This window comes from Glossina fuscipes, unplaced genomic scaffold (assembly GCF_014805625.2).
Source record: "Glossina fuscipes isolate IAEA_lab_2018 unplaced genomic scaffold, Yale_Gfus_2 61, whole genome shotgun sequence".
Lineage (NCBI taxonomy): Eukaryota > Metazoa > Arthropoda > Insecta > Diptera > Glossinidae > Glossina > Glossina fuscipes.
In genome coordinates, this window is record NW_023998433.1 from 2675732 (window position 1) to 2702756 (window position 27025).

At 31.7% G+C, this 27025-nt stretch overlaps 3 protein-coding genes across 8 annotated transcripts in view; 1 reads left to right on the forward strand and 2 right to left on the reverse strand.

The window, feature by feature from the left end:
* The window catches only part of LOC119638020 (deoxynucleoside triphosphate triphosphohydrolase SAMHD1 homolog), a 33386-nt gene extending 19991 nt beyond the window's left edge, over positions 1-13395 (reverse strand). The window contains exon 1 of the mRNA XM_038034575.1: positions 13259-13395. The gene's annotated coding sequence lies outside the window, so the exon portion shown is untranslated. The remainder of the gene's footprint in view (positions 1-13258) is intronic.
* LOC119638022 (deoxynucleoside triphosphate triphosphohydrolase SAMHD1 homolog) overlaps positions 1-13750 on the reverse strand; it is a 39319-nt gene extending 25569 nt beyond the window's left edge. Inside the window, exon 1 of the mRNA XM_038034578.1 lies at positions 13429-13750. The gene's annotated coding sequence lies outside the window, so the exon portion shown is untranslated. The remainder of the gene's footprint in view (positions 1-13428) is intronic.
* Positions 1-26897, forward strand: LOC119638019 (glycogen-binding subunit 76A). 6 transcript variants are annotated; one of them, XM_038034570.1, is made up of 3 exons: positions 1-96; positions 24536-24757; positions 24828-26897. In XM_038034570.1, exons 2-3 carry the CDS (start codon positions 24584-24586, stop codon positions 26355-26357), a joined length of 1704 nt encoding a protein of 567 aa, XP_037890498.1. In that variant the 5' UTR covers positions 1-96; positions 24536-24583; the 3' UTR covers positions 26358-26897. The 6 variants fall into 6 exon arrangements, with proteins under 6 accessions (XP_037890498.1, XP_037890497.1, XP_037890494.1 ...); XM_038034569.1 differs by lacking the exon at positions 1-96 and adding an exon at positions 609-814; XM_038034566.1 differs by lacking the exon at positions 1-96 and adding an exon at positions 979-1294.
* Positions 26898-27025: the final 128 nt, after the last annotated feature.

Sequence of the window (27025 nt, forward strand, 5' to 3'; positions counted from 1 at the left end):
TATAACAAAAACCTTAACTGCTTTGTGCACTACTGTCTGTGCGTTAATATACAAAATATTAATTCCCGATAGCGAATACGATAACAGAAATAACAAGTAATTTAAATTTTGTTTTTATTGTAAATAATATACAAACTGAAAACCAAATTAAAATAAATAAAAAGAACGTATGTAAAACATTTGAAGAATTCTATTAGATAAAATATTTTCACCTATATATTTAAATATAAAGTAAAAATAAAATTTACTTAAAATATAATTTTAAATTCTCTCAACCTCTCCCATAAAAAATTGTTAATCTAAAGGCCGGCAAGTACAATACAAACAAACATAATATATATTGAAAAATTTTTGTTGAAAAAAAGAAAAAAAACGAAAGTTGCTCTTGATAGAATAGGCAAAAAAAGCTATTTCTTTTATTAACCAACTATAAATACTAAAATATAATAAAACACTTGCATACACATATCTGTTATAGGAGCAAAGCAATTGAATGACTTTATTTATATACATTTGCCTCATAAATGTGCATAAGGGGTAAGTTTATATGTGCATATAAAGTTCGGTACGGCCTTGAAATGCCCTTGAGTGACACTGTTCGCTACAAATTAAAAGAGTTGACACAAAAATCACACAAAAATAACTTCAGTATTAATATTTGACAAGCAGCACGTAGCTGCATTAGGATTTTATAAGTAAACTTAAGTGCGAGTTCAAAACCAAATATAAATAAATCAAAAAATTAATACTACGAATAAATTGTATATAGAGAAAATATGTTCCGTTTATTCATGTTAAAACACATAATCTGAAAGTAAGCTTTGCTAATTTTGAGAACTGCCTGATCATTTATTTTGTTTTCTTTAGGGGAAAGTGATTAAACTGATAATGTCTCCGGTCTAAAAATATAGCTATGAATAATAGTAAATGCATCCATTCATTATCAAAAATTAAATTGAGGTGAATAAAAAGTAAGAATTTAAAAAAAAACATGCATACGTACCATACGTAGAAAAGTAAAAAAACTGAAGAAACGATTGTATTCGTTTTGTATCGAAACTTTAATATTCACACTTACAAAAATTATTGAACAATTTCGTTTATTATGAGACTTATTAAAAAGCTTGAAAAGGTTAAACAATAACAGTGCTCCTAAGACTGTGCTATGCAAAATTGTTTAGTGTAGTGTATTTTTTTAAGAACAAAAATAAAAGAGAAACAAGTAAGAAAATTAAATTCGGTCGGAAGCAAATGTTTTATACCTATCGTCTACCCCCAAAAACAGGCGAAAGAAGTAAGTATGTTCATGCTCTATAATGTGGAATGCGAGCAACTGATTTCTTCTAATTTCAAAATAAACGTTTTTGTCGTAGATGCATTGTAGGCGTGCCTTTTGAAAAGTTTAGTTTAATTCCAAATTCTTTTGCAAATTTGTAGGCGATATCTTTATTTTCGCTAACGGAAAAATGTTTACCACAAATACTACCAAGAATTTGTAGACTTTATAGGGTTGTTGAAGCTTGTTTCTACGCGTTATAAAGGTATTGAAAAAACAATTAAACTTTGGTACACTATAATATTGGGTAGGCGTGGTCAATTTTTTCCATTTTTGTGCTAAAACGCTACAGCATCGCCCATAGAATAAGCGATCAAATTTTTGCATTTGTTATAGTTTATGAGTAATGAGCAAAAATTTAATTTTTTATTTCCTTTGAAAAACAGAGGTGTTCTCAGTTTACGTGGTGCTGTGGGCGTGTCCATCGATCGATTCGGCGTATTTTCAACACCAAACCGTCTGCAAGAACTTCTAGTATATCTGGTAAATTTGAAGTCGATAGTTTCGTTTTTGCGGCCAGGAGAGCATTTACAACAGACATTACACAGACGGACATACGAACATACTTAAATCGACTTAGAAATTGATTCTGATCAGGAACATATATACTTTGTGGGGTTCCTCATGCTTCCTTCTGGGCGTTGTAAACGTTTTGACAAAATCAATACATCCCTCATCCTTCGGTGATGGGTACAAAAATCATTTACCCATGCAGGCATTAACATTAAGTTTTCTCATACGATAAATATTCCTCGAAAATCTTGCGCTTATGTTGTCTAAAAGGACAACAAAAGATTTTATTTGTCAACTTTGCAATTAATTTGAGAAAAGGAGACATCATTCTAATGCCGCGTTGATCAAACTTATACGCGAAACATTGGCAAACGGGTATATGGGGGAAAATAACTTGTAAATTGATGTCTGCTTATGAAAAAAAAACTCTTTTATGAGCAAAAACTTTTAATCGAAAACAAGCAGAGGAACTCATTGTTTACCTTCAAGTTTTGGCTTAAAAAAAAAAAGGTGAAAAATACTGTAATTTTTCGCTGACAAATTGTTTTTCAGTTCTAGCAAAGCATTGGGAGTGCCTACCTTTCGACTGATGTCTACCCAACTTATGCTCTATCCTGAACTATAAATGTTAACGAGTAGCTTTTAAAAGATGTTATAAACATTTTTATATTTTAAAGTTTAGTAAGAAAGTTTATTTAGATTGATGCAATGCATCACATATCTTTCATTTGGATAATCTCATATTTTGCTTGTCTGAATAAAGATTCAGTGATTCAAGATGATAGAAATAAAACCGGAATTCACATCTGTCTTGGCAAGAGCAAACCCGTAGTATTAATCCCTTCAAACTAATACATATATAAGGTTTGTAAAGCATTTCATTAATTGGACTGACGCAATGTGGATGGTTTCGCGTTTACATCACGTTTCAAGTGAAGATTTCCCCTATATTGTTAATATACACTTTTTTGCTTATTGCGAGTATATTTGTGGGATCGTTAGGTTTATTCTTTGAAAATGTGAAATCTTTCACACTTAGAAATCCGAACCTAACTTTTTTCTTGCACGGCTAGGGGAATGGCATTTTTTCAGAAAAAAGTAGACATATACAAAATAGTTTCCAAAAATAATAGTTATAAATATAAAAATTTTGTTGAATCTGTTTTTATATAACGGGAAAATTCATTGGTAGACACCTTAAACGCCTGCACGTCATTTCATAAAGCTTGAACCATGAGAAGTATTTAGAGCTTAAAGGAGTTTAAAGATATAACTGAAGAGATTTGAATTTTATCGATATAATCAATTGATTAATTGCTATGCTAATATAATTATATAAATAGGTGCAGTTACATATGCTTCATTTCTTCATTGCTTCATTTCCTTAAGTAAACACGAGACAATGTTTTGCTAAAACTGACTTATTTTTTAAAGTACGTAATATGTGTATATGCTTTAGGAATTATAATACATTTGCGTGGACGAATTATGGCTATTTTCTAACTTGATCCGCAGCCATCAAATGAAGCGGTAGATGTTTACCTTCAACTTTTTGTCACAAGTTTTACTGCCGAAATAGTTGCAATAACAAATGACATAGGAACGCGTAAACCGAAACATGTAGGCAAATCGACGCCCTAATTTACACTGACTAAGAATATATATTGTTCCGTAAGTCACTAATACATGGCATTTATGTCCAAGTAAGGTGTCGGTCGAAATAGATTTCAAAATATTTTACGTGTTTGCATGACGTATTCTAGGACTATGAATGATCTCAGATTAACTTTTATTACTCACTTGTCGAGCCATTCTTGAAATATGTTGATGTGGGCTTGTATCTACTTGATGAAGCTGCCACGAGATTTGCGTAACTACTTGCAGTCCATTAACGCTGTTATTTTACAATAGAAAAGTTATTAAAGCAAGTTTTACTAACGTTTATCTATCGTATCCATGAAACTTTTTTTTTGTGACCTTCATTTTGTGGCGAATTTTGAAAACAACAAGCTATCGCGGCGGTAGATAAGTGTTTTACAGATCTTAAGAATAACTGATACTAACTAATAGATAAGTCGAACAATTTAGAAAGTCGGCAACAAAATATCTTAAACAGGAACGTATCAAATAAGTAAAAGCAATTTGACTTTTTAATTAATTTTGAAAGACCGTTTCAGTTCTTTAAGTGACGAAATATAGAAGAGACCAGTTATAGCTATCGAATGTGGTTAATTCTGTTCATAATTAAGGTTAATCAAGAGTATGTATATACTTCACGCTTTGCAAACATTCGATAGATCTAATAAGTCCTTGCAAGTGCTTCTTCCTTTCCTCATACAAAAATGAATTTTTTTTATAAAATTATGCTTCGCTTAAATCTCTGCTCTAAAATCATAAAGTTGACAACTTATTTAAAACGCTTTTCTTCTTTTTAAATGCACACCGCATTACATGCAGACTGGCATGCGATATTATAAAATACTGTAGACGCTTAGTCACATAAACAGAAATTAACTAACTACACATACACAATTGCACCCAAGTAAACACTTGCGTAAAGTGATAAATTTACCTGCTATGTTTATAATCATACATTTTTGTTTTTGAGTATGTTGATCGAATAGATTACACGGCTGCAATATGCAAGACGTTGTTGTACCATTTTAACTTGTAATTTAGAGCGATTTTATATTTAGCGGTCATGCGTTAAAACTTGCACAATAAAACAAATCAAAAAAATAATAATTTTTTAATGCAACGAACGAAAGTGTTGTGTCCTGCATTTGTTCATATGAAAAATGAATTTATGTCAAAACAATTAAGAAATTTGGCGGGGGCCGAATCTTGCCTGCCTACCATTTTGCTTTCCGCATTCTGCTCTCCAAGCTGTCTCATTTAATGACCATATCGCTAGTATTATTACGAGAAAAATTAATCCACCAAGTCGCGGTGTCTACCGTGTTTACTTTTGAATTACCGCTTAACTTTTAGGCGAATAATATCTCTTCATTTGAGGAATGTACAAAATAGATTTAAGCATTCCGTCTTGTTTGCCTTATGATAAATGAGCATAAAACCTCAAACAAGTAAAAAAAGGTTAAATTTAATCACTTGTAACTTTATTAGAGCATCGCCGATTTTTTCCATTTTTGCACGTAAACGTTAGAGTGTTTCGTAGAGTAAATGTGGAAAATATCAGCCTTCTAACTTTTATAATTTCTGAGTAACGAGCAAAAACGCATAAATTATTGTTAAGAAAAACGGAGTTGAGCTCAGTTTATGCTTCACTGCGGGTTTGTCCTCTGATCAATTTGGTCCATTTTCAATACCAGCCTGTGTAAAAACTGTTTATCTTTCTAGCAAATTTGAAGTCGATATCTTCATTTTTACGACCAGGAAAATGCCATCAACACACACCACATAGACATGCGGGTGTACAGACGGACAGACATGGCTTGATCAATTCAGAATGTCATGTTGATCAAGAACATATATACTTAATAGGATCTCTCGTCGCTTGTGAATGTACCAAAAGTTCATAAAAATATTTAGAAAATTGTAAACTGTAGGCTGAACACAAAAGTATATGCACATACGTCAGACGGGCAGAGAAACTCAGATCGCTTTAGAAAATGATTCTGAATTGATCGGTATAGTAAAAGCTAGTTCTCTCCCATGTTCTTCTGGATGTTGATGTTGAAATCGTCCGCACAAACTTACCAAAAGTGGTGTACAGTATAAATGTGAAAAATTTCGAAAGGAACATAACAAACAAACTTATGACTAAGGTTTTAAACTTCTCATTAGTTATATTCTATATCATTTGTGGTACAGGGTATATTAAGTTTGTGCGGGCATGTGTACCACGCAGAAGCGCTTAAGATAGACCCACCTTTTATGATACCGATCGATTCAGAATCATTTTGTAACTCGATCTAAGACTGTTTGCCCGTCTGTCTATCCATCTGATATATATCCATGTAAATTTATATTCAAGCTACAGGCCGCAATTTTGGAGTTATTTTGATCACATTTGCTACACTCACGTGTTTTGACCTAAGAACGAACGCTATTGAAAATAGTTTCATTTGGTCTACTTTTTCGACCACTCCCCATGTAATGCCCTATTTTGAAAAGCCGTTAAATGGGAAAATTTGTAACTTTCTACATATCTCGCCAAAAGTAACTAAGTAATTGTAGTTCGGCATTCTAAGTTAGTATGAAAACTTTGGACCGGCTCTCATATAACGAAAACTGAAGTTCATATAACAAAAAAGTATAATTGTCATTGTTTCCTGATAAAAATCAGATCATAATTTTAAGGTAAAAAAGTTCACTGACCCAAATTTTAACCATCCCCTCGTATATCCTACCCCCTATATATAAAGATTTTTACGAAAATTTTTGTTTTTAGGTCAGAAAAGTAAGCTTTAATATGTTTTGATGAAAGTTGATTCTCAATAAATTGATATAAAAATTATCTTTCCGAAATGTGGTCGCCTATTTTTAGATCCTATCTAATGTAAGAATTTACACAACAATTTTTTTTCTTAGGGAAGAAAAGTAGAAGTTTTAATATTTTGTGATAAAAATTGCCCATGAAAAGTCTTACTTCAATTTTACACAACGCTTGCATTCTGTAAAAGTACTTGGTTATTCAGTAACGTTCACTCTTACGGCTTGCGACACTAAAGGGACATTTCGCGATTCCGTTTGAGAAAATTCATCTAATTTTTCTTTTGCTTTAGTGTTCTCATCCAAAAATGAGAATCGACCTACTAAGCTTGGCTTACAAATTTTATCCAGTAAATTTACAATCTATCTAATATAGAGAATAAGTAAATAGTATGTAGTAAATAACAGACGTTATGGTTCCCACATGGGTTTAAATAGACAAACACAATGCCGTACAAACTGGGAGGATATATTGATCTAATTCAAAGAATAAATTTATTTTAATTTATAATTGTTAGATTCATTCAGTATGCGATGCTTTTTCAGTCTGCTCATCTCATTGGAATTCTCTAGAACGGAAGATTTCATTTCTTTCTTGTTAGTTTTAGCCAATTCTAATAACACATCGGCTTCGTATCGAAAATATTATAAACTTAATATGCCTATTATGCGTATATATGGTCTTTGATTTTTAAAATCCTCACGAAATTTGACAAAAGTGATAAAAAGTAGAAGGGTTAGAAAATGCTTTTATCTTTTTGGCATTATACACCGTTCATGGCTCAGAGTAAATTACGTTTACGGACATGGGATGGCATCGCTTTTCATTATACCGATCAAAATTATTTTCTAAACTGTTTTAAGCTTCTCTGTCTGTTTGCCTATAGGTCACAAAATTTATGAGATATATTGACAAAGTCAAGTACACTCAAGGCTTTTTATATTTTCAGCTTTATTCTAAAAAGATTTTTGCACGAAAATAATTGCAATTTCCAAAATATCTCGACAAAAGTCGCTAAATTGCAGTATTCCAGCAGGCTAAAGTGATGTGAAAAATTTGCCTCGTACGGGCCAGCTTTTTGAATTACAACCCAGATAAACATTTCTACAACAAGTAAGCCTTTATATTACAAAAGGGTATGACTTTTAAAAGCTTACGTTGAAAATTGATTTGTAAAAGTGATTGGATGCAAAAACTTTAACCGCATCTGATGTAGACAATTTAAATCTGTTTTTTGGATCCCATCCCGTCACAGGATTCTTTCGTAAAATAAGTCTCTCTATATAGCAATAGAGTGTAATCTTTTATACTTAAATTAGTTTTGGTAAATTTGGACTAAGCTAGTCCATCGTATATGATTCTCATGGGAAACATGCATCATGCATTTACATGGAAACCAGATATAACTCTTCTTTATCTCGAAAATAAATAAAGAATACTATTGAACGAATGTCAAGGTATTTAACGGTCGGCTTTGATTGAAAGTTTAATGTGTAAGAAATTCGGAATTTCTAAACGCTCTAAACTTTTTGTGTATAGCCACAGACACAAAAAATTTGTTTTCCACCTTTTGGTTCATTAAAATAAGAGTTTATTTTACAAATTTTTCGTTTATATTTATACCCATCACCGAAAGATGACGTATATACGCATTTCGTCGAAACGATTACAACGCCCAGAAGGAAGTTTCAGATAATTCACAAAGTTATATATATATTCTTGGGCAGCGTCAAATTCTGAATCGACATAAGCATGTCCGTCCGTTCGTCCGTCCATCTGTTTGCGTAACGTCCGTTTTGAGTATACTCCTGTCCGCAAAAATGATGCTATCGACTTCAAATTTGGCAAAAACTTTGGAAGTAGTTTTGTGTTGAAATCGATCGAAGGACATATTTGCAGCATCATGTAAACTGAGAATATCTCTGTTCTTGAAAAGGAATAAAATATAAGGGTGTGAAGATAAATTCGAATTTAACTAGTAAAGACACCTACCATTTCTGTTAACATACCTCTGTTAACGACTTAACAGAGCTCATGTTAAATAATTACAATTGAGATATAGTTGGTTTGAAAGCCTAATCCGTCCATATTAAAAAAAAGAAAATATTTTTGTGGGCATTTCATGAATCAATATAAAACTACCTTTCAAGCAAACTAAACAAATTCAAATTCTGCTTATGGAAACTATTTTTAACGGTATTTGAAATTTGGTATGTTAGCGAAAACTGCATATGAAAAAACACCCAAATTTGACACCCTGGTGCGGCCAAACTAGAAAATGTCGCCTATATTCACATATATCACGTGAATCTATATAAAAGTACCTATCGAGTAGGCAAAAAAAATTCACCCTTTGCTTTCAGGAACTATTTTTGCCGATTTCTTGAAATTTGCTATGTTACCATAACATAGCTATGGGAGAACACCCAAATTTGACACTCTGATGCGACTAAACTAGAAAATGTCGCCTATATTCACATATATCACGTGAATCTATATAAAAATACCTATCAATTAAGCAAAAAAAATTCACATTTTGCTTTCAGGAACTATTTTTGCCAATTTTTTGAAATTTGCTATGTTACCATAACATAGCTATGAGAGAACACCCAAATTTGACACTCTGATGCGGCCAAACTAGAAAATGTCGCCTATATTTACCTATATCACGTAAATCTATATGAAAATACCTATCGATTAAGCAAAAAAAATTCACACTTTGCTTTCAGGAACTATTTTTGCCAATTTTTTTGAAATTTGATATGTTACCATAACATAGCTATGAGAGAACACCCAAATTTGACACTCTGGTGCGGCCAACCTAGAAAATGTCGCCTATATTCACATATATCACATGAATCTCTATGAAAATACCTATCGAGTAGGCAAAAAAAATTCACCCTTTGCTTTCAGGAACTATTTTTGCCGATTTCTTGAAATTTGCTATGTTACCATAACATAGCTATGAGAGAACACCCAAATTTGACACTCTGGTGCGGCCAAACTAGAAAATGTCGCCTATATTCACCTATATCATGTGAATCTATATAAAACACGCCTGTCCAATGAGCAAAAAAATTCAAACTTTTCTTTCGGGAACTGTTTTGAACGATCTTTTGAAATTTGATATGTTAGCGAAAAATGGTAAAATGTGGTATAGTATAATGTATTTTGTACTAGAAATCATTGTACTACAGTACAAAATTTTTGTACTACAGTATAGTGTATTTTGTACTGAAAATCATTGTACTACAGTATAGTGCATTTTGTACTAGAAATCATTGTACTACAGTATAGTGTATTTTGTACTAGAAATCATTGTACTACAGTACGTAAGTTTTGTACTACAGTATAGAGCATTTTGTACAGAAAACCATTGTACTACAGTACAGTGTATTTTGTACAGGAAATCATTGTACTACAGTACAGTGCACTTTGTACCGAAAATAATTGTACTGCAGTATAGTGTATTTTGTACTGAAAATCATTGTACTACAGTACAAAAGTTTTGTACTACATAGAGTATTTTGTACTGAAAATCATTGTACTACCGTGTAGTGTATATTGTACTAGAAATCATAGTACTACAGTATAGCGTATTTTGTACAAGAAATCATTGTACTACCGTGTAGTGTATATTGTACTAGAAATCATAGTACTACAGTATAGCGTATTTTGTACAAGAAATCATTGTACTACCGTATAGTGTATTATGTGCTAGAAATCATTGTACTACAGTACAAAATCATTGTGCTACAATATAGAGTATTTTGTACTGAAAATCATTGTACTACCGTGTTGTGTATTTTGTACTAGAAATTACTTTACTACAGTATAGTGTATTTTGTATTGAAAATCATTGTACTACAGTACAGTGTATTTTGTACTGAAAATCATTGTACTATAGCACAAAATTTTTGTGCTACAATATAGAGTATTTTGTACTGAAAATCATTGTACTACAGTATAGTGTATTTTGTACTGGAAATCATTTTACTACAGTATAGTGTATTTTGTACTGAAAATAATTGTACTATAGTACAAAATTTTTGTGCCACAATATAGAACATTTTGTACTGAAAATCATTGTACTACGGTATAGTGTACTTTGTACTAGAAATCATTTTACTACAGTATAGTGTATTTTGTACTGAAAATCATTGTACTACAGTATAGTGTATTTCGTACTGAAAATCATCGTATTACAGTACATTGTATTTCGTACTGAAAATCATTGCACTGTAGCACAAAATTTTTGTACTACAGTATAGTGTATTTTGTACTGAAAATCATTGTACTACGGTATAGTGTACTTTGTACTAGAAATCATTTTACTACAGTATAGTGTATTTTGTACAGAAAATCATTGTACTACAGTATAGTGTATTTTGTACTGAAAATCATTGTACTACAGTATAGTGTATTTCGTACTGAAAATCATCGTATTACAGTACATTGTATTTTGTACTGAAATTCATTGTACTATAGTACAAAATTTTTGTACTACAGTATAGCTTTTTTCTTGCTAATATATATTGTACCACAGTATATTTTTTTTGTCCTAGAATATAGTGCATTATGCTATACTATACTCACAACCATTTATCGCTAACATATCAAATTTCAAAAGATCGTTCAAAACAGTTCCCGAAAGAAAAGTGTGAATTTTTTTTGCCCATGCAATAGGTACTTTCATATAGATTCACATGATATAGGTGAATATAGGCGACATTTTCTAGTTTGGCCGCACCAGAGTGTCAAATTTGGGTGTTTTTTCATATGCAGTTTTCGCTAACATACCAAATTTCAAATACCGTTAAAAATAGTTTCCATAAGCAGAATTTGAATTTGTTCAGTTTGCTTGAAAGGTAGTTTTATATTGATTCATGAAATGCCCACAAAAATATTTTCTTTTTTTTATTATGGACGGATTAGGCTTTCAAACCAACTATATCTCAATTGTAATTATTTAACATGAGCTCTGTTAAGTCGTTAACAGAGGTATGTTAACAGAAATGGTAGGTGTCTTTACTAGTTAAATTCGAATTTATCTTCACACCCTTACAAAATATTAGTATTTTCCTCATTACTCATAAGCTACAGCAGATAAATCTACAAAAACTTGAAAGTATATTCTATAAGCCATATTGTAATACCTGTACAAAAATGGAAAAAATTGATCACGCCTACCCAATACTATCGCATTGTTATTATAATGCCGTATTTGATGATCTGATTTTTCATGAACATCGGCGGATTTTGTAAAAAAGCACATTGCAAAGGAAGGAAAAACAAAAACAAATCCAGGACACTTTACCTGGTTCATGCAGCTGGCGACTCTAGAAAAGATTGACAAGAATTAACAGAAGTTTAGCGGCAAAAAGAGATTAAAGCAAAGATGGCGCGATGAATATAGGTAACGATGACCTGCTTATACGCAAAATTTTTGCAGAATACAATAAGAATCGAGTCGAGAGAATTGAATTGCAATATTCGAACGAACAAGACCAGAGCGAAAATTAAAGCATTGTACATATAAGTTCCCCTAATTAACTTGTAAATAGATATCCCAAGAATTACAAATAAAATTTATACTATCCTAAAAATCACAATACGGTGGCACGAATTTAGTCTTAAAAGGAGTTGAATAAAAATGCAAAATCACAAAGGACGATTCGCGTTACAGTATATTAAAATTTGATTTTTTTTTTCGATACGTTTAAAATACGCAGAAGCAAGGTTCAGCAAACTCCATAAAGTACATAAACTCTTGGCCAGTTTCAAATATTAATGATGCATGCACCGATCGATCTGCTCGCCTGTCCAGACAAAGGACGCGCCTACAACTTCCCAACTCCCATAGAACAAGTGTTTGTTTTCCACGTTTCTCGGTCGTTATTCAAAGTACAATACATACACCAAATGAATTTTCACTTTTATTCTGAAAATGGAACAAATCACAACTGCACAAACCAAAATACCATAAAGCATGAAAATTTAGATTTTTCCATTTTTTTAGTCTTTTTTTAAGATAACGGTGATGGATATAAAAGATTGTAATTGATAATTCTGAACAAATAATGCAATTTAATAGTGAGAATTTAAGCTCAACTACAATCATATTGAATTCAGTGCGTTGTACAGTAGTGCAACAAAAAAATCAAAGAAAATCTTTAAGAAAAAGTATTGTTCACGAAAGCTGCAAAGTAAATTGTATTAGAGTAAAAATCATGTACGATATTTGTTTGCGAGATCGAGAACAGTTTAATTCACTCATATCGTATCATTAGTATCATATATCGCATGCATGTCAAATCTAACTTTTGTATAATTTTTTAGCACTTACAAAGTGCTAGCAAATGTACATTACCTATTTATGCTTCTTTGATAACTCAAAAGCAAAACTTCGTGTAATTTAACTTTTTTTTCTTATAAAAAATGTCATACTCTAAACTAAAAGTTGTATAACTTTGAAATTTCATTTAAAAATGAAAACTTATCAGGCCTTTGACAATCACTATTGGACCTATGAAAAAATTTTGCCGAATTTCAAAACCAATCTGATGAGAGTGATAAGAAATCGTTCCAAATTTAATCGCAATCATTATCTTAACAAGTAGATGTTTTTATCTTTTGATAGGCAGAGAAACCACATATAGACTTTGCTATATACTATGATCAAGTGTACATGATCAAGCGTATATTGGAAGCGCATGTGATAGATATAACGAGAACTAGAACCGAGATCAGGTACTGTAGTATTAAGCAAAGTCTACGCTTAAACACTGAAGCTGGATCAACAATAATTTCAGAATATTAAAATTTAACTCTAATCGTTTTTGTTTAACTTTTTTTTTTAATAAATTTTCTACAAAAATTTTATTAGGCACGTATTCAAGTTGCTTCAGTTTGTGCTTGTTTCAACATTGGTCTATTCTTTCTTTTAAACTCACTTTTCATTTAAAATTAGGCTAAGAAATGGCTAATTAAACTTAATTGAGTCCTGTGTGAAAAATTTCTTTTCTCTTTACTTGGCGCTCAAAAGACGCAATAGCAGGCCTTGCTTTACGTTTTTCAAAAAATGCACAAATATTTTCTAAGACGTGCAATACTTTAAACACACATCACGAATTGTCAGAAATATATTCCCTTCTATTTTTTTTTTTTTTTCATCCCCGTCACATTTTCGATAACCAACTGAAAGTCCACACTCTCTGCCGGCTTGCGTATGTGTTTCAATCGCAGCTTAATAACTTATAAATATTAGTTAGAAGATTTTTGTAATCGATTCAAAACGCAATTTTTTTTTTTTTTTATTGCCGAACAACAAAATATTTGTAAGCCATTGTTTGAGCATTCTAAGCGACATTTAACTGCAAAGCGATCTAAGTATTTTAGAACTTTCAATATTTTTTAATTTTTTTTTACTTCTCTTGATAAATTCCATTCTTATCTTTACATTTTAAAATTAGAAAATCAAAAAGAAAACCTTGTTCGATTATTTGCTCTCTTCTATTTTCGCTAATTCCTTTCCTTTATCACGATTATCTTTTGTATTCAATACAATATTTATTCTTTTGGTTTGTTTTAATTCTTATGATTCCTTCGACGAGCGCAAGCGACATTACGTTATCGCGTTCATATTATAACATAATGCTCATCCGTACATGTATACATAGATACGTGATCGTATATATATACATACAATTATATATGTATCCGACTTATGTCTCTACTCAAAATTTTAACCATAATAATGTTTTCATTTCAGTTTCCGTTCACTAACACATCATTTCGGCAACAATTTCGATAAATTGCAATAATTTTTCTATTTTTTATTTATTTTTCTTATCTGTCGTAAGTAATCTTCTTCGAAAAATAATTTCCCCTTTATCGATATTTTTAATTTATTTCTGTTAATATCAACCAATTTACAAATGGAAAGATCAAATGCGATGAACTTGTAAGCATTAGAAAGTTCAGCTGATTACGAAAAGTGGAAGTGAAAGTCGAAATTATTGCATATAAAAAAGCTGCGCGAAAGAAAAAAAAGAAGAAGAAATTAAATTACAGAAAAACAATACGAGTGAGTCGTGAAAGGGTGGCTGAATAAATCCGGAAAAACAATATATTTTACATCGCATTTAAGAGATAATTCTAAACGGCTTTCATTTTATGACCTCTACCACGAGGTAGGAGGTTCTTAGTTAGCCATCTAATTTACACAATTTAGGGAAAGACTTCGTATTAAGCCGGTATGCGGATCAATTTTGTATTCAATCATTCTCAATTGCCTTGAAAAGGTCAATTTGAAAGAAAGAATTAGTTTCTGTTTAGGTTTATAGCGCTAATTAGATCTTAAAAGACTAATTTATTACTTGTTGTAAGAAAAGCTTATTCTCGCGTGTGATCGAATCTTTTATACCCATCATCTTTATCCTAGAAAAAGTTTGTGAAAAAAAAAAAAATTGAAGTTTTGACGTTCGCTATCATTCAATGAGTGGAACTGAATTATTTCCATTTTTGTGTAGTGGCTATTGGATCGGTTATAGAGCAAATATCGACTGCGCAAGAACTTTCAATGTTTTTGCCAAATGTGAAGCCGCAATATCTTGACTTTTGCGACCGCGAATTGGATATACCACAAATGTTCACACACGCCTTGGTACGGACAGACATCGATCAAGAATGTGTATACTTGAGAACGTTTTAATAAAACGAACATACGCCTATCTATTCAGTAATTGTTTTCATATGAAACCCAATTTCTTAGTGCCCATCAGCGTTAGTTGAATTTTTAATAAAAATTTATAATTTTCCCAATCTCTGATCCAATTTAATTGACTTTTCGAATTATCTTCGCAAATGTTATAAAGAGGAGTTTTAATGCGAACTCAAATATATGGAGAAAGCTTTGACTTGTTCGTTGGCAGTTTGCAAAACTCGGTGACTTGGATCACTGATTATTAAAAGGTCCTTCTGAGCTTCAGGAAAATTAAATAAAATCATCATAATAATGTAATCAAAAATGAGTAAGAGTTTTTTCATTGCAACTGCGCAAAATTGTTTAAACGAGCAATGTTTTTACTTGACGCCTCCGTAAGTTCGGATTATAATCATTTTTCAAAAAGGTTTGCAACACGCAGCACAGGCATCCTATAAAGTGTCCATATTATTGACCGTCGTCTGTCCTCTTGTCTATTCATCTAAATGGATCTATGTGATAAACGTATTCCCGATGGCAAAAGTTAAGATATCGCTGTTTCAAATTTGGCAAAAACATTGGAAGTGTTTGTAAATATGTTAGCAATGAAAATGGACGAAATCGTTCATGAAATACGCCCATAGTACAATATCATCTATAGAACGTCTATATTTTCAAAAGCAAATAAAAATTGGCTTCATTGTTCATTACTCACAACCTACGACAGATATACAGCGATAAGAATTTTTGCGCCTATTCTACAATAGCTGTAAAAAAACGGGGAAAGTCGGCCGAACTCATTCACTATAGTAACGTGTGAAGATTTTCTTTTACTTGCTTTTGTACTTCTTTAATGTTTCTTTTAAGAAGGAATAGATGGACATAAAACGCTTGGCTATAGGCACATGTAATTTTTTATTTCTTTTGACACTTATGTTGTAAATTGCATGCAAATATTTCCCATAGTTAATGAAATGCAATTGTGAACTTCCATCTTAAAAACTTACATTTTCCGAAGCGACTTCATCTGTTCAGCCGAGTTAAAATTATGTTCACGAATTAAGTTTTGCATTGCGAGAATAATCGGAATTCAGACGGAGTTAAAACGAACGGAAAAAACGATTATAAAATGATATGAGTCGGATTTCTGGCAAAACGGATTCCACGAACTACTGCGGTTTGACAACGTGTATCTTTATAATGCAAAAGTTGTGTGGCCATTATTTTGGCGAATAGCTTCACGCAAGCAATAGCTTCACCCAACGTGATTCCTTGCCTAATTAATCTTTCTTGCTGCTAGCTTGATTCACCGGAAGGAATTTATAATAAAATCTGCCAAGATAAGCGAAGAAAACATAACTTTACTACTTTCTAATCACAGTGTATCATGGATGTAAGAAATAAAAAAAAGTAGATTTATATGAAAGCTTAGGTTAAAGATAATGGATTTATTTTTATATTTATTTTTTTATTTATTTCATACATTTTATTTATTTACACATCAAAAACAGCTAAAATAAATTAATAGCCGATTATTATTAAAAAATAGCACAAGTTTTATAAAGAAAAGTACAGGAAGAAAAGTATGACGAAAATATAAAAACAATAAAATTCATGTATAAATAAATAAGAGAAAGAAAACAAATCAAATACAGTGACATACTCACAGCCGGTACAGATCCGAGTTGGAAGTGGACCCTTAAGCCATTGCAAGCAAACATGCAAAAATCTTGGCAACCCGTAATAGTAAACAAATTCAATTCATTTTTTAACGATACTAAGAGTTTAAGATTACAAGTTGATTTAAATATGACATAGGCAAATCACTTGCATTAAGAAGACTTGGTTTGATAGACAGATTTTTGCAAAGGACTCGGAATGGATTGAAAAACTCATAATTATATCTACATTGACTAAGCTTTATAAAGTTAAAGATCCTAGAGAAACGATTCGGGACATTGACGTTCATATGACAATGTAATGTCGACATAATGCCGACAGTACCATTTATTAACTTAATTAGAACGGAAACACAAAGAATAGAACTGCATTTCAGGTGAGGGTAAGGCTAACAGAATCAATAAATTTTTATAAGGAGGCAAAGAGACTAGCGGGTCTCAATTCAAATTCCTAAGCTCAAAGAGCAGGGATTACTTTTGAACGGATTCTATGTTGAATTGACATAACAACTATATTAAGAAGACCACACAACAGACGCATACTTCAATATTGGTTTGATCATCGGATCGTTTCAATTAAATTTTTTTTTTATTTTGAAATTTATTATTTTTCCATTTAAAATGATTGGCATTAAAATTTCCTTCAAACTTAGATGTAGAAGAAGAGTTTTGACAATAACTTAAATTCGATATGACTGCATTTGCATAAATACCAATCACTTGAATTTTTGAAAGCTTTCGCAAGTCGTTCAAAACATTTTAGACCCATAGAGTCGAAGGTATTTGAAATTAACTTTCGCATTTAGAAAAATTATGCTGAAGGACGATCAATTTTTTATCTGTAATGCCCATGATGATTACTTCCATGCTGGCTCAACACAATTGATTCGACGACATACGAAATGCCAAGTATTAGCTCTTATGTGAGAGCAATTTCGCCCAGAGATGATTAGAGAGTGGCATGGTTTGAAGTACTTAGCGTGTTAAGCGGATTAAGAGTATATCTTCGATGTTTACTTTTTAAAAGAGATTGTAAAATATATGACAGAATTGGGATAGATAGAGAAAAACCGCGTCCCTTACATTATAGATTGCGGAAAGGGTTTCGACCATATTTTTCAATAAAATTCAAACGTTCAAGCTTATATTTTAAATGAAATTTATAACCAAATATTTGCCATTTTGATCGATAACCTTCTGTCATTTCTCTGATGAAGCCATCTTGTCGTCACTGCAGGATTTTTTAATCTTCTGGACAAAAAAACGTAATTTAGTGATTTTTGAAGCCTTCTTTCGGCTTCGCGGGACTTTAAAGTCATGTAGTTGGAGTTACGCTTTCAAGAAAACTTTAATTTATAGGGATGTAAACATTTTATTCATTTCTCATGTCGTCTATTGTTTGCATTTACTTTCTCTTTATGATTAAAAAGAAACAACAAAAGCTAGGAAAAGTTTCAATGCAATTTCGATCTGATCTGTTCTATTTTTATTGTTTTGCTTATTTACATCGATCACTTCGTTCGACAAAAGTCAATTATCTTTGAAAATTCGTTGCATTTTCACATTTGTGTGACATTTATTATTTTTGAGTGCAGAAAAGTGTTTATAATGTTTGCAAACTCTATGACAAAATGCAAAAATGTAGAAAAGTAAAACAAAACATGAAATATATATATTCATTTTTAAAATAAGCATTAGTTCAAGGTTATTTAATTGTTTTGGCATGCTACATAATTCAAAAAAAAATAAAAAGAACTACCGACAGTAATGACGAAAGCAAATAAATGAAATTAAATAAAAAGTCGCTTTTGATATTTTCAATGAAAAATAATTGACAAGATCTCCATATTTCTGCTTTATAACCGCTATTTAGTTTATAACGACACATCTGGCACTGTTTATAAATGCTATGTAAGTATAGAGTGTTGTTAATAATGTCATACGAGAGAATATTCGGCATAAGGGAGCTTTACGACAAATTTAAGTTTTCTATTTTAATTTTTATTCTTAACAAAACGACGATAATAAACAGAGCAACCGTAGAGAACAAGAAATATATATCTATACTACATACATTGCGTACATAAAATATCAGCCTTCGGCAAAATTAAACAAACGCAATAATAGTGTCATTAGCAATATATTATGTGTGTATTTCAGGTAAATGATTTATAATCAAATATAATAAACCAATTTCCGTTTAGAGGACTTTTCTCTTACTTGGAGAAATCCGTTCTTAATAATTTAATGTTTTCGCTGGCTTACTTGTGAACCGCGGCTCTGTATGCAAATGACATGTGAAAACTTTGCCTGAAGCCTGAGAAAGACCTGTCCTGTTGCACGCTATATAATCGAAAAATTTTGTTTCATCTAATTCTCGCACACTGCCTCAGTACTCATAAAACTTGCACGTATGGGCATTATTGTCAGGGTCTTTTTTAAAGGTTATCGAAACGATTATTACGACGGAAAATTGTCATTGTCGAACATGAATTTTGGTAAAAAAATGATTTTGATTTTGTCGACACTGTGTTGAACTGTATGTTACACTACCTATGCAAGGGATAAGTAGACTTAGGAATTATCAAAACATATTGGAAAGAAATTGTTGTAACGTAATCTCTAAGTTAGCAAACAAACACTAACAGCTAAAGAGATAGTAGAGAAGGTAAAGCGAATTATGACCGCTTGCGAGCGCTTCTTAATTATGCACACCTTCAAGGAAATAGAAAAAAAGGGACATTTATTTTTCAAATCACAATTGAATTTATTTTTAAACATAACATAGGTTTGATAACTATTTACGCGAAGTATCTAATGAATTCCTGTTATAAATCGGAAATTGCTAAGGAAAATGAATGAAACAAATGACTGATTCACAAAATAGACCTACATAGTCTCAAATTATATATGAAATTTGATTTTATTCGTATTTTGTATGCATTTGCATCACAAAAATTACTGGCATCAAATTAACCGAATGCGCATCGTCCACTTTTTTGTCTTTGCTAAAAGGTGGTCTATATCTTCACACTTAATTCGCTCCTCTACTAAGGTAATTGATAATTAACCTATATTGCAAGAATGAAAAAATGACTACAAAAATTAAACGAAAATAGAGAATACAATCTTAAATAAAAAACTAATTAATACTCGATGTTGTAAAAAATTAAAAAAAATGTATTGTTACTGTTTATCATGCGGTTTATATGTACAATTGTTTGTATACAATTGATGAAATGATGTCAAAATATGTAAAATATAAAAATTTGTAAAGAATTAACGAACACTGCAACCTATCAAAAAAACCTAATTCGATGACTGTTTTCAGGATTATATTACTGGCAAAATTCCGCCAAATATGAGAGACATTTATTACTTATAACTTACAAGAATTTTCGAAGACCTTTAAGTCATAACTTAATGTAAATAATCAAGTTATAACAACAATTTTTTGAACCCCTCTCATCTAACTATTCCTATGTGAATTCAATTTTTATATGGTAAACAGGTGCAATTTTCAATATTTAATGGTGAAAATTGGTTTATATTAATAAATTGACAAAATCAAAAAAATCAAACTTACCGAATTTGGACTACGTAGGTATATTTTTTTGATGTCACCGCATATGAAAATTTGTTCATGATAATAATTTGATATAAAAGTTAAATGGACTCAATTTGAATCACATGAGTCTATTTCTTGGACTCCATTCCACATAAGATTTCTCATGAATAGTAAGCCCTTCAAAAAAAGTTTCAGCTTTTATATATTATAATGAAAATGGGTTCACAGTAGCAATGCAACAAAACAACTAATGGTAAGGAATTTGGATCACGTAATTTTAATTTTGCCACTTTAACATATATAGGGGTTATTATGAAAGCAAGTCGCTATATAGAGAGCAAGTATAATTTGCTAATTTGTTTTGATGGAACTTGAGAAACTATAAAATTTTTAGACGTTATAAGACGTATGGAGCGTCCTCTAAAGCGCGGAAGCAATCTTCAAAAACCCTTCACCAGTTTCAAATTCCAGACGTACCTAAGCATATCTATTCGTCTGTTCATCTGTACATCTGCTCAATTATGGCAATATCTATGTGGTAAACTTTCTCCAGCATTTGCAAAATAATTTGAGAATGATCTACACTTTTCATAGAACACGCCTACAATACCCCCACCCCCATCCAATAAAAACTGTGAACAACTTTGCTTTGCTTGTTTGTTGCTTGTTATTCATTAAGTACAACATAGACATCATATCAATTTCCTTTTTGTTCTAAAAATGGAAAAATTCAACTCCGCCCAACTAGTATCATAGAATTTTTCCTTTCTGTTAGCCTTTTTTAGTGTAACAGTGACGGACATAAAAAATTCTACCAGAATATAATTTTCTTTTTTGTTAATTTTATTACTTATTTTATTGACTTTTTTTAACTTCGCGGTAAATCGTAACGTAGCAAAGACAACAACAAAAAAGTGTGGCTGCTTTGGTGGATTGTCTTCACTTCGGTAATAAGTCAATTAAATAACACAATAAAGAATGGAATAAAGTTTTGACAACTGTTAACAAACCTTTTTTTAATGAATGCAATAAAAGATCAAATACGACTTTTTATCTGAAAGTTTTGCAATATTAATAATTTTAAAAATCAATCCTATATAATACGTCGGTCAATTATTCTCAAGCTGACGCATTGTACTTGTAAAAAAAATCCAAACGCTAGTCCTTAAGCGACGTTTATCAAAACTATGTGCCGATGACGGCAGTTTTCATTATTTTCAAAATAGTTTTGATGGTAAAAACTACTGTTCAAATTCAACAATAGCTTAAAAGTGTTGTAATATGATAAGTTTTCTCTGTTGCACACAATAATCGTTCGGCGGTTTGTTGATTTTAATCGAAGTCATATGCACATCGGAGATATTTAATCTAATAAAACACTTAAAAAATGAAAACAAAGCTTCAGAGCAGTCTTCGCCATTTTGAAGTAAAAATAAAAATATATGATCGTAGTAACGTAACATATAGTGCACAGTACAATAAAATAAATTTTATCGCTATGAAGAGCCCATGCGATTGAATTTCTAATGGTCGCAGATATCCGCCATACAAAGGATCATTTTTCCGTATTTTACCTACCTATGCATCTATGTATACATATAGTTTTTAATATCGATGTTCACTTGGGCTTGTTTATTTGGGAAAATCAATTATTTGGAATGAACTGGATTTGGGATTTCCGTAACAATATCTTATATATATGTGGTTTATGTGGCAATTAAATGAAATGCTTTCATCGCTTTTTTAACATAATACAGAATAACTATAGAACTATAATACTGGATAGGCGTGCTCAATTTTTTTCTATTTTTTTACGAGTACTATAGCATCGCCCATAAAATGTGCGTTCAATTTTTTTTTACATTTATCGGTTTTAGTTTATGAGTAATGAGCAAAAAATTAATTTTTTAATCCTTTTGAGAAAAGATATGTTGTCAGTTTACGTTGTATTGTGGGCATGTCCTTTGGCCAATTTGACCCATTTTCAATACCAATCTGCGTACAAGAGCTTCTAATGTTTCTGCCATTGTTGAAGTCGATAGCTTCATTTTTGATGTTATGTATCTTTTAGATATTCTCCTGGCCGCAAAAATGAAGCTGATATGAAATAAAAAATTCGAACATATATTCTATGGGGTCTATGTATGTTCTAATACCTCCAAAAAAATGGGAAAAGTAGGCAACATCTACTCAATTCTATAGTGTGTCATAAATTAATTTTTTCTTTTAAATCTTTATAACGCATAGAAACAAGCTTCAAAAACCCCATTAAGTATATAAACTCTTCGCCCGTACCAAATTCGGAATTCACCTGAACGTATCCGTCCGTTTATATGTTCACCAGTTTGTCTGCGCAACTGTATACTAGTTATGATATACGTTCTACCGTTCAAAGAAATTACTATTTCGGCTGCAAACTTTAAAAAGGAATTTGAGAATAACCCAAACCTAGCCTCGCCCACCCAATACTGCGAAATATAAAAAATTTAGTTCTTTTCCTATTTTTTTTAGGAGCATGGTGATGCGAGTTAGCAGAACTTTGCCGCATAAATGGCAGGAAGTTCAAATCGTAAATTTTGGAACAAAAAAACGCATGTATTTCTTTTTTTTACACGAATAAGTTGAATTCACGTAAAAAGAACTATTAATTATTCAGAGCAGTTACATAATTAAGATCAAAGTGACTGAATATGAATTTCTTCGAATATTTTATATTATAACTTTATTTTTCTTAATGTAAAACTGTCTGAAGAAAAGATTAAAGATCATTAACAAAAAAAATTATCTTCCACATCCCAAATTTACATAATTTACTTAAAACAATTCATGCAAAAAAATATGCGAATGCCGAACTTTGAAATTCAATGTTCAATTATTCTTGAGGCATTGAATTATTTGCTTTAAATGGTTGATAAAGCCGGTAGCCGGTAACCATAAAACACATATAGTTTTTGTTTACATTTTTTCTTTTCTTTTTTTTTTTAGTTAATTCGTTTAATTTTATTTATTGTTTTTACAAGTTTTGTCTATATTTAAATTGAATAGTAAATAATAATCATTGGTTTCGTTGTCCGCCCTGCTTTCATTTTCTTTTTGCGCTATGTGTTGTGATGGCTCGCATCCAAAAATTGATATTTACATATACATGTGCATTTCATTTAAATGAACCTAAAATCGTCGATCTTCTTTTTAATGTACAGAATGACGTGCATTTTTTTGTTTATGTATACATTTTATTATAAACGAGCGAAAACTAAATATATATATATATATATATATATGCTTTTTTCAACCCCTTACCGAAAGATGAGGAGTATGTTCATTTTGTCAAAACGTTTGCAACGCCCAAAAGAAAGCATCAGCATATATATATATATATATATATATATATATATATATTCTTGATCAGCATCAAATTCTAAATCGATTTAACCATGGTCGTCTATCCGTTTGTGTAATGTCTGTTATAAACATGCGCCTGACCGCAAAAATAAGCTATCGACTTCAACTATTGCAAAACCGTTGGAAACGTTCTTGTACGCAGGTTGGCATTGAAAATGGGTCAAATTGGTCGAAGGACATGCCCGCAATACAGCGTAAACTGACAACATATCTTTTTCGAAGAGGATTAAAAAATTAGTAAGTGTACGAAAATTTGAACATACATTCTATGGGCGATGCTCTATTACTCGTAAAATTCAGCACGCCTACCCAATATTACGGTGATCAAAATCTAGTTTTTTTTCAATGCTTTTATAAGGCAAAGTAATAAGCTTCAATAAGCCCATAAAGTATGTACATCCTTGGCCAATCTCAAACCTGGAATGTGCCTGAACTTGCCCGTCTGTTCGTCAGTTCATCTGCCCGCTTGCGAAACTGTCTAGTATTTGTGGTAAAGATTCTGCCGTTAGCGAATATGCGTATATTGCCTACAAAGTTGAAAAAGAATTCAGAAATGACTCAAACTTTTCCAAGGTCACGCCTACAAATCCCATGCGCCTATGCGCCAAAAACTTTTACTTTGAAAATAGAAAAAAATTGGTTGGGACCACTCCATATTATAGAGCATGAAAATTTATTTCTTTAACTTTTTTTGTCTTTTTTGGGATAATGGTGATAGGTATAAAAGATTCGGACGCGACCGAATATAATTTTCATACACTTTTTACATTTGTTTTCGTTTTTATTTTAGTTGAGAGAATTCTTCTGCAAGAGTCAGAAAAAATTTATAGTTTAATAATTGTTATGGCTGATCCGTTAGTTATGGTTTTCGTTTCAGAAAATTAGAGCCTCTTAAAACAATTGTTTCGCTGTTGGTTTCTGTTTAATGAACGAAGCCGACGACATACCATTAACCCAGAGTACGCGTAGCAGCGCACCGATCGGCAATAATTGCAGTTTAAAATCGATAATACCAGCTCTCGGGATGTCATCATGTAGAGGCAACGCAGAAGCATTTGCACGGCATCTATCATCCAAGCTGCGAACCTTAGGCTCTCAGGTAAGCTGCAAATATTTCAGTATTTTTTTTTTTATCAAATATTACATTGCAATAATCTGTAAATTTTTAGGCTGATGAGTATTGTTTAGATGTATCGGATGAAAGTTTCACAAATGGTGATGCATCAACCTCTACTAACACTTGGATATCTCAGGATTATTTAAAGACTGCTCAGCATAGACCAGTAACCGAAATGCAGCCATTGCGTCATGATAATGGATCGTTTTTCGATTTTCATTGTGAACTTGAAAGTCCAGGCAGCCCTGTGAATGAATGTGAATATTTGCGTTTAATAGAATCTAACACTAGTTCAACTTATAACTCAGCCAATACGTCAGATTATAGTTGTGATTCATTGGCTGGTAGCCAACGCCCGTCTTTTGATATCAGATCTCAACTAGATTTAACTTTAGCGGATTCAACGCAAGAATCGCAAAATAGTTCAGAGAAAAGACTAAATAACGGTGTTGAAGGACCAGGACAGTTTGCAAACAATCTTTCAGTAGATGATGACTTTAACACTACACTGTCCATTGACGGGCCCGATATACCGGATTATGCCGTTAATAAAAGTATATTACAAGAACTGCAAAAGTATAGTGAAATCATTACCGATAATAGCCCAAATAATGACTATCACGACGATGGAAGCGACCGACTGTCAGCAATGCAAATATTAATAAACGGTTACGGTTATTGTAATAAAGAACTTTTGGATATTAATAAGGAGAAAGATACAGAAGATTTAGACTCGAACAATAATGAAGCGACTAGCTCGATGTCAGTAAATTTAGGAATACATTCAGTAGCTACAACGAATCTTTCACCCTCATCTTTGTACATCACCACCACCGATGATGAGGACGATTGCCGTCCTCAAGCAGTTCGACGTTGTTCTTCATTGAAAACTGGCAAAACACCGCCCGGAACGCCAAGCCGCAAGAAAATTGTTCGCTTTGCGGATGCGCTAGGTTTAGATTTGGCCGACATTAAGACATTTCTAGATGAAATACCCACCATACCAAAGTCAGCTTTTGACGATCTTGAGATAATAGAGAATGAAACGCCCATGCAATTTGGACCTAGATCAGAAAAAATGTTAATACCATTATTTCAGCAACCAGGCGGTTTGTCGACCTTCCTTGATTTGGTGCGCGAGAAATTAGTTGTTTTGGAAAATGCTGCGGTCACTGATAGCATTAATCATACTATTACCGGATTTATACGAGTACGTAATTTGGATTTTCACAAATCGGTTCATATACGTTACACGCTGGACGCTTGGCGTAGTTATGCTGACTTACAATGTAATTACGTTGAAAATTCATGCGATGGCTTCTCTGATAAATTTACTTTTACGCTGTTTGGCAATTCGTTGCATATCGGTCAACGACTTGAATTTGCTGTACGTTTCCAATGCAAAGGTCACCAACATTGGGATAATAATTATGGTATAAATTATTGTTTTCAATGTTTGCCCAGCTCGACTGCTGTTATACATAACATTACTTCGCCATTACTTCCTTCACAACAATCGAATAACATATACGGAATTTTAAGTCATACAATAAGCGAGGCGTGGTGTAGTTCTTTTTATTAATCAAAAGAGAGACCAAATCAAATGCTATAATTGCGGTCAAAAGGAGACCGATATAAAGAATAAAAAAATTTATTGAAAAATTAACATTAGTAAGAAAACAAAAAACCAAAATTACTCAGGAAACTTTTATAAAAAATATTATATTTACAAGACTGCGATTATGGCATTGAATCTAAATGTGTAAATTTATAGTTTGCATATAAAAGTTATTTCAGAAAAGTAGAATTTCTTTTATGCTAACACTCGCGCGCTTATAAAGAATGAAAAAATTTAGATATTGCTTTAGGCAAAGAAAACTTTTCATTATTATTGAATGTAGTTCAGCATAATTCAATTATAATTCCGCAAGCATTCAATTCATTTATTTAGGATAACTCACAGTACAGGCCTACAGGGCATCGAAGGAATCCAATCACTTAAATTTTCAACTCAGTACCAGTGCCACAATGTCATTAGAAAAATACATGTAGAAAACAGAAAAAAAAAATTATGATTATTAGATTTATTTACAAACGAAATGTAAAATTTATTACAATCAAATGATGGTAGAACGATTTGTGTAATTTTTTTTATTTGTAATTATTTTGATTTACTTAATTTTTTTGTATGAATTTTTTTTTTTTTTTTTGATAGTTAATCGTTTTGTCTTATATATTTTACAATTGATT

Bases quoted from the DNA above. Each gene is read 5' to 3' on its own strand.
- LOC119638019 (XM_038034570.1), top strand. From the start codon at position 24,584: ATGAACGAAGCCGACGACATACCATTAACCCAGAGTACGCGTAGCAGC. The intron at 24,758-24,827 runs GTAAGCTGCAAA...GTAAATTTTTAG, and splicing joins TGCGAACCTTAGGCTCTCAG to GCTGATGAGTATTGTTTAGA.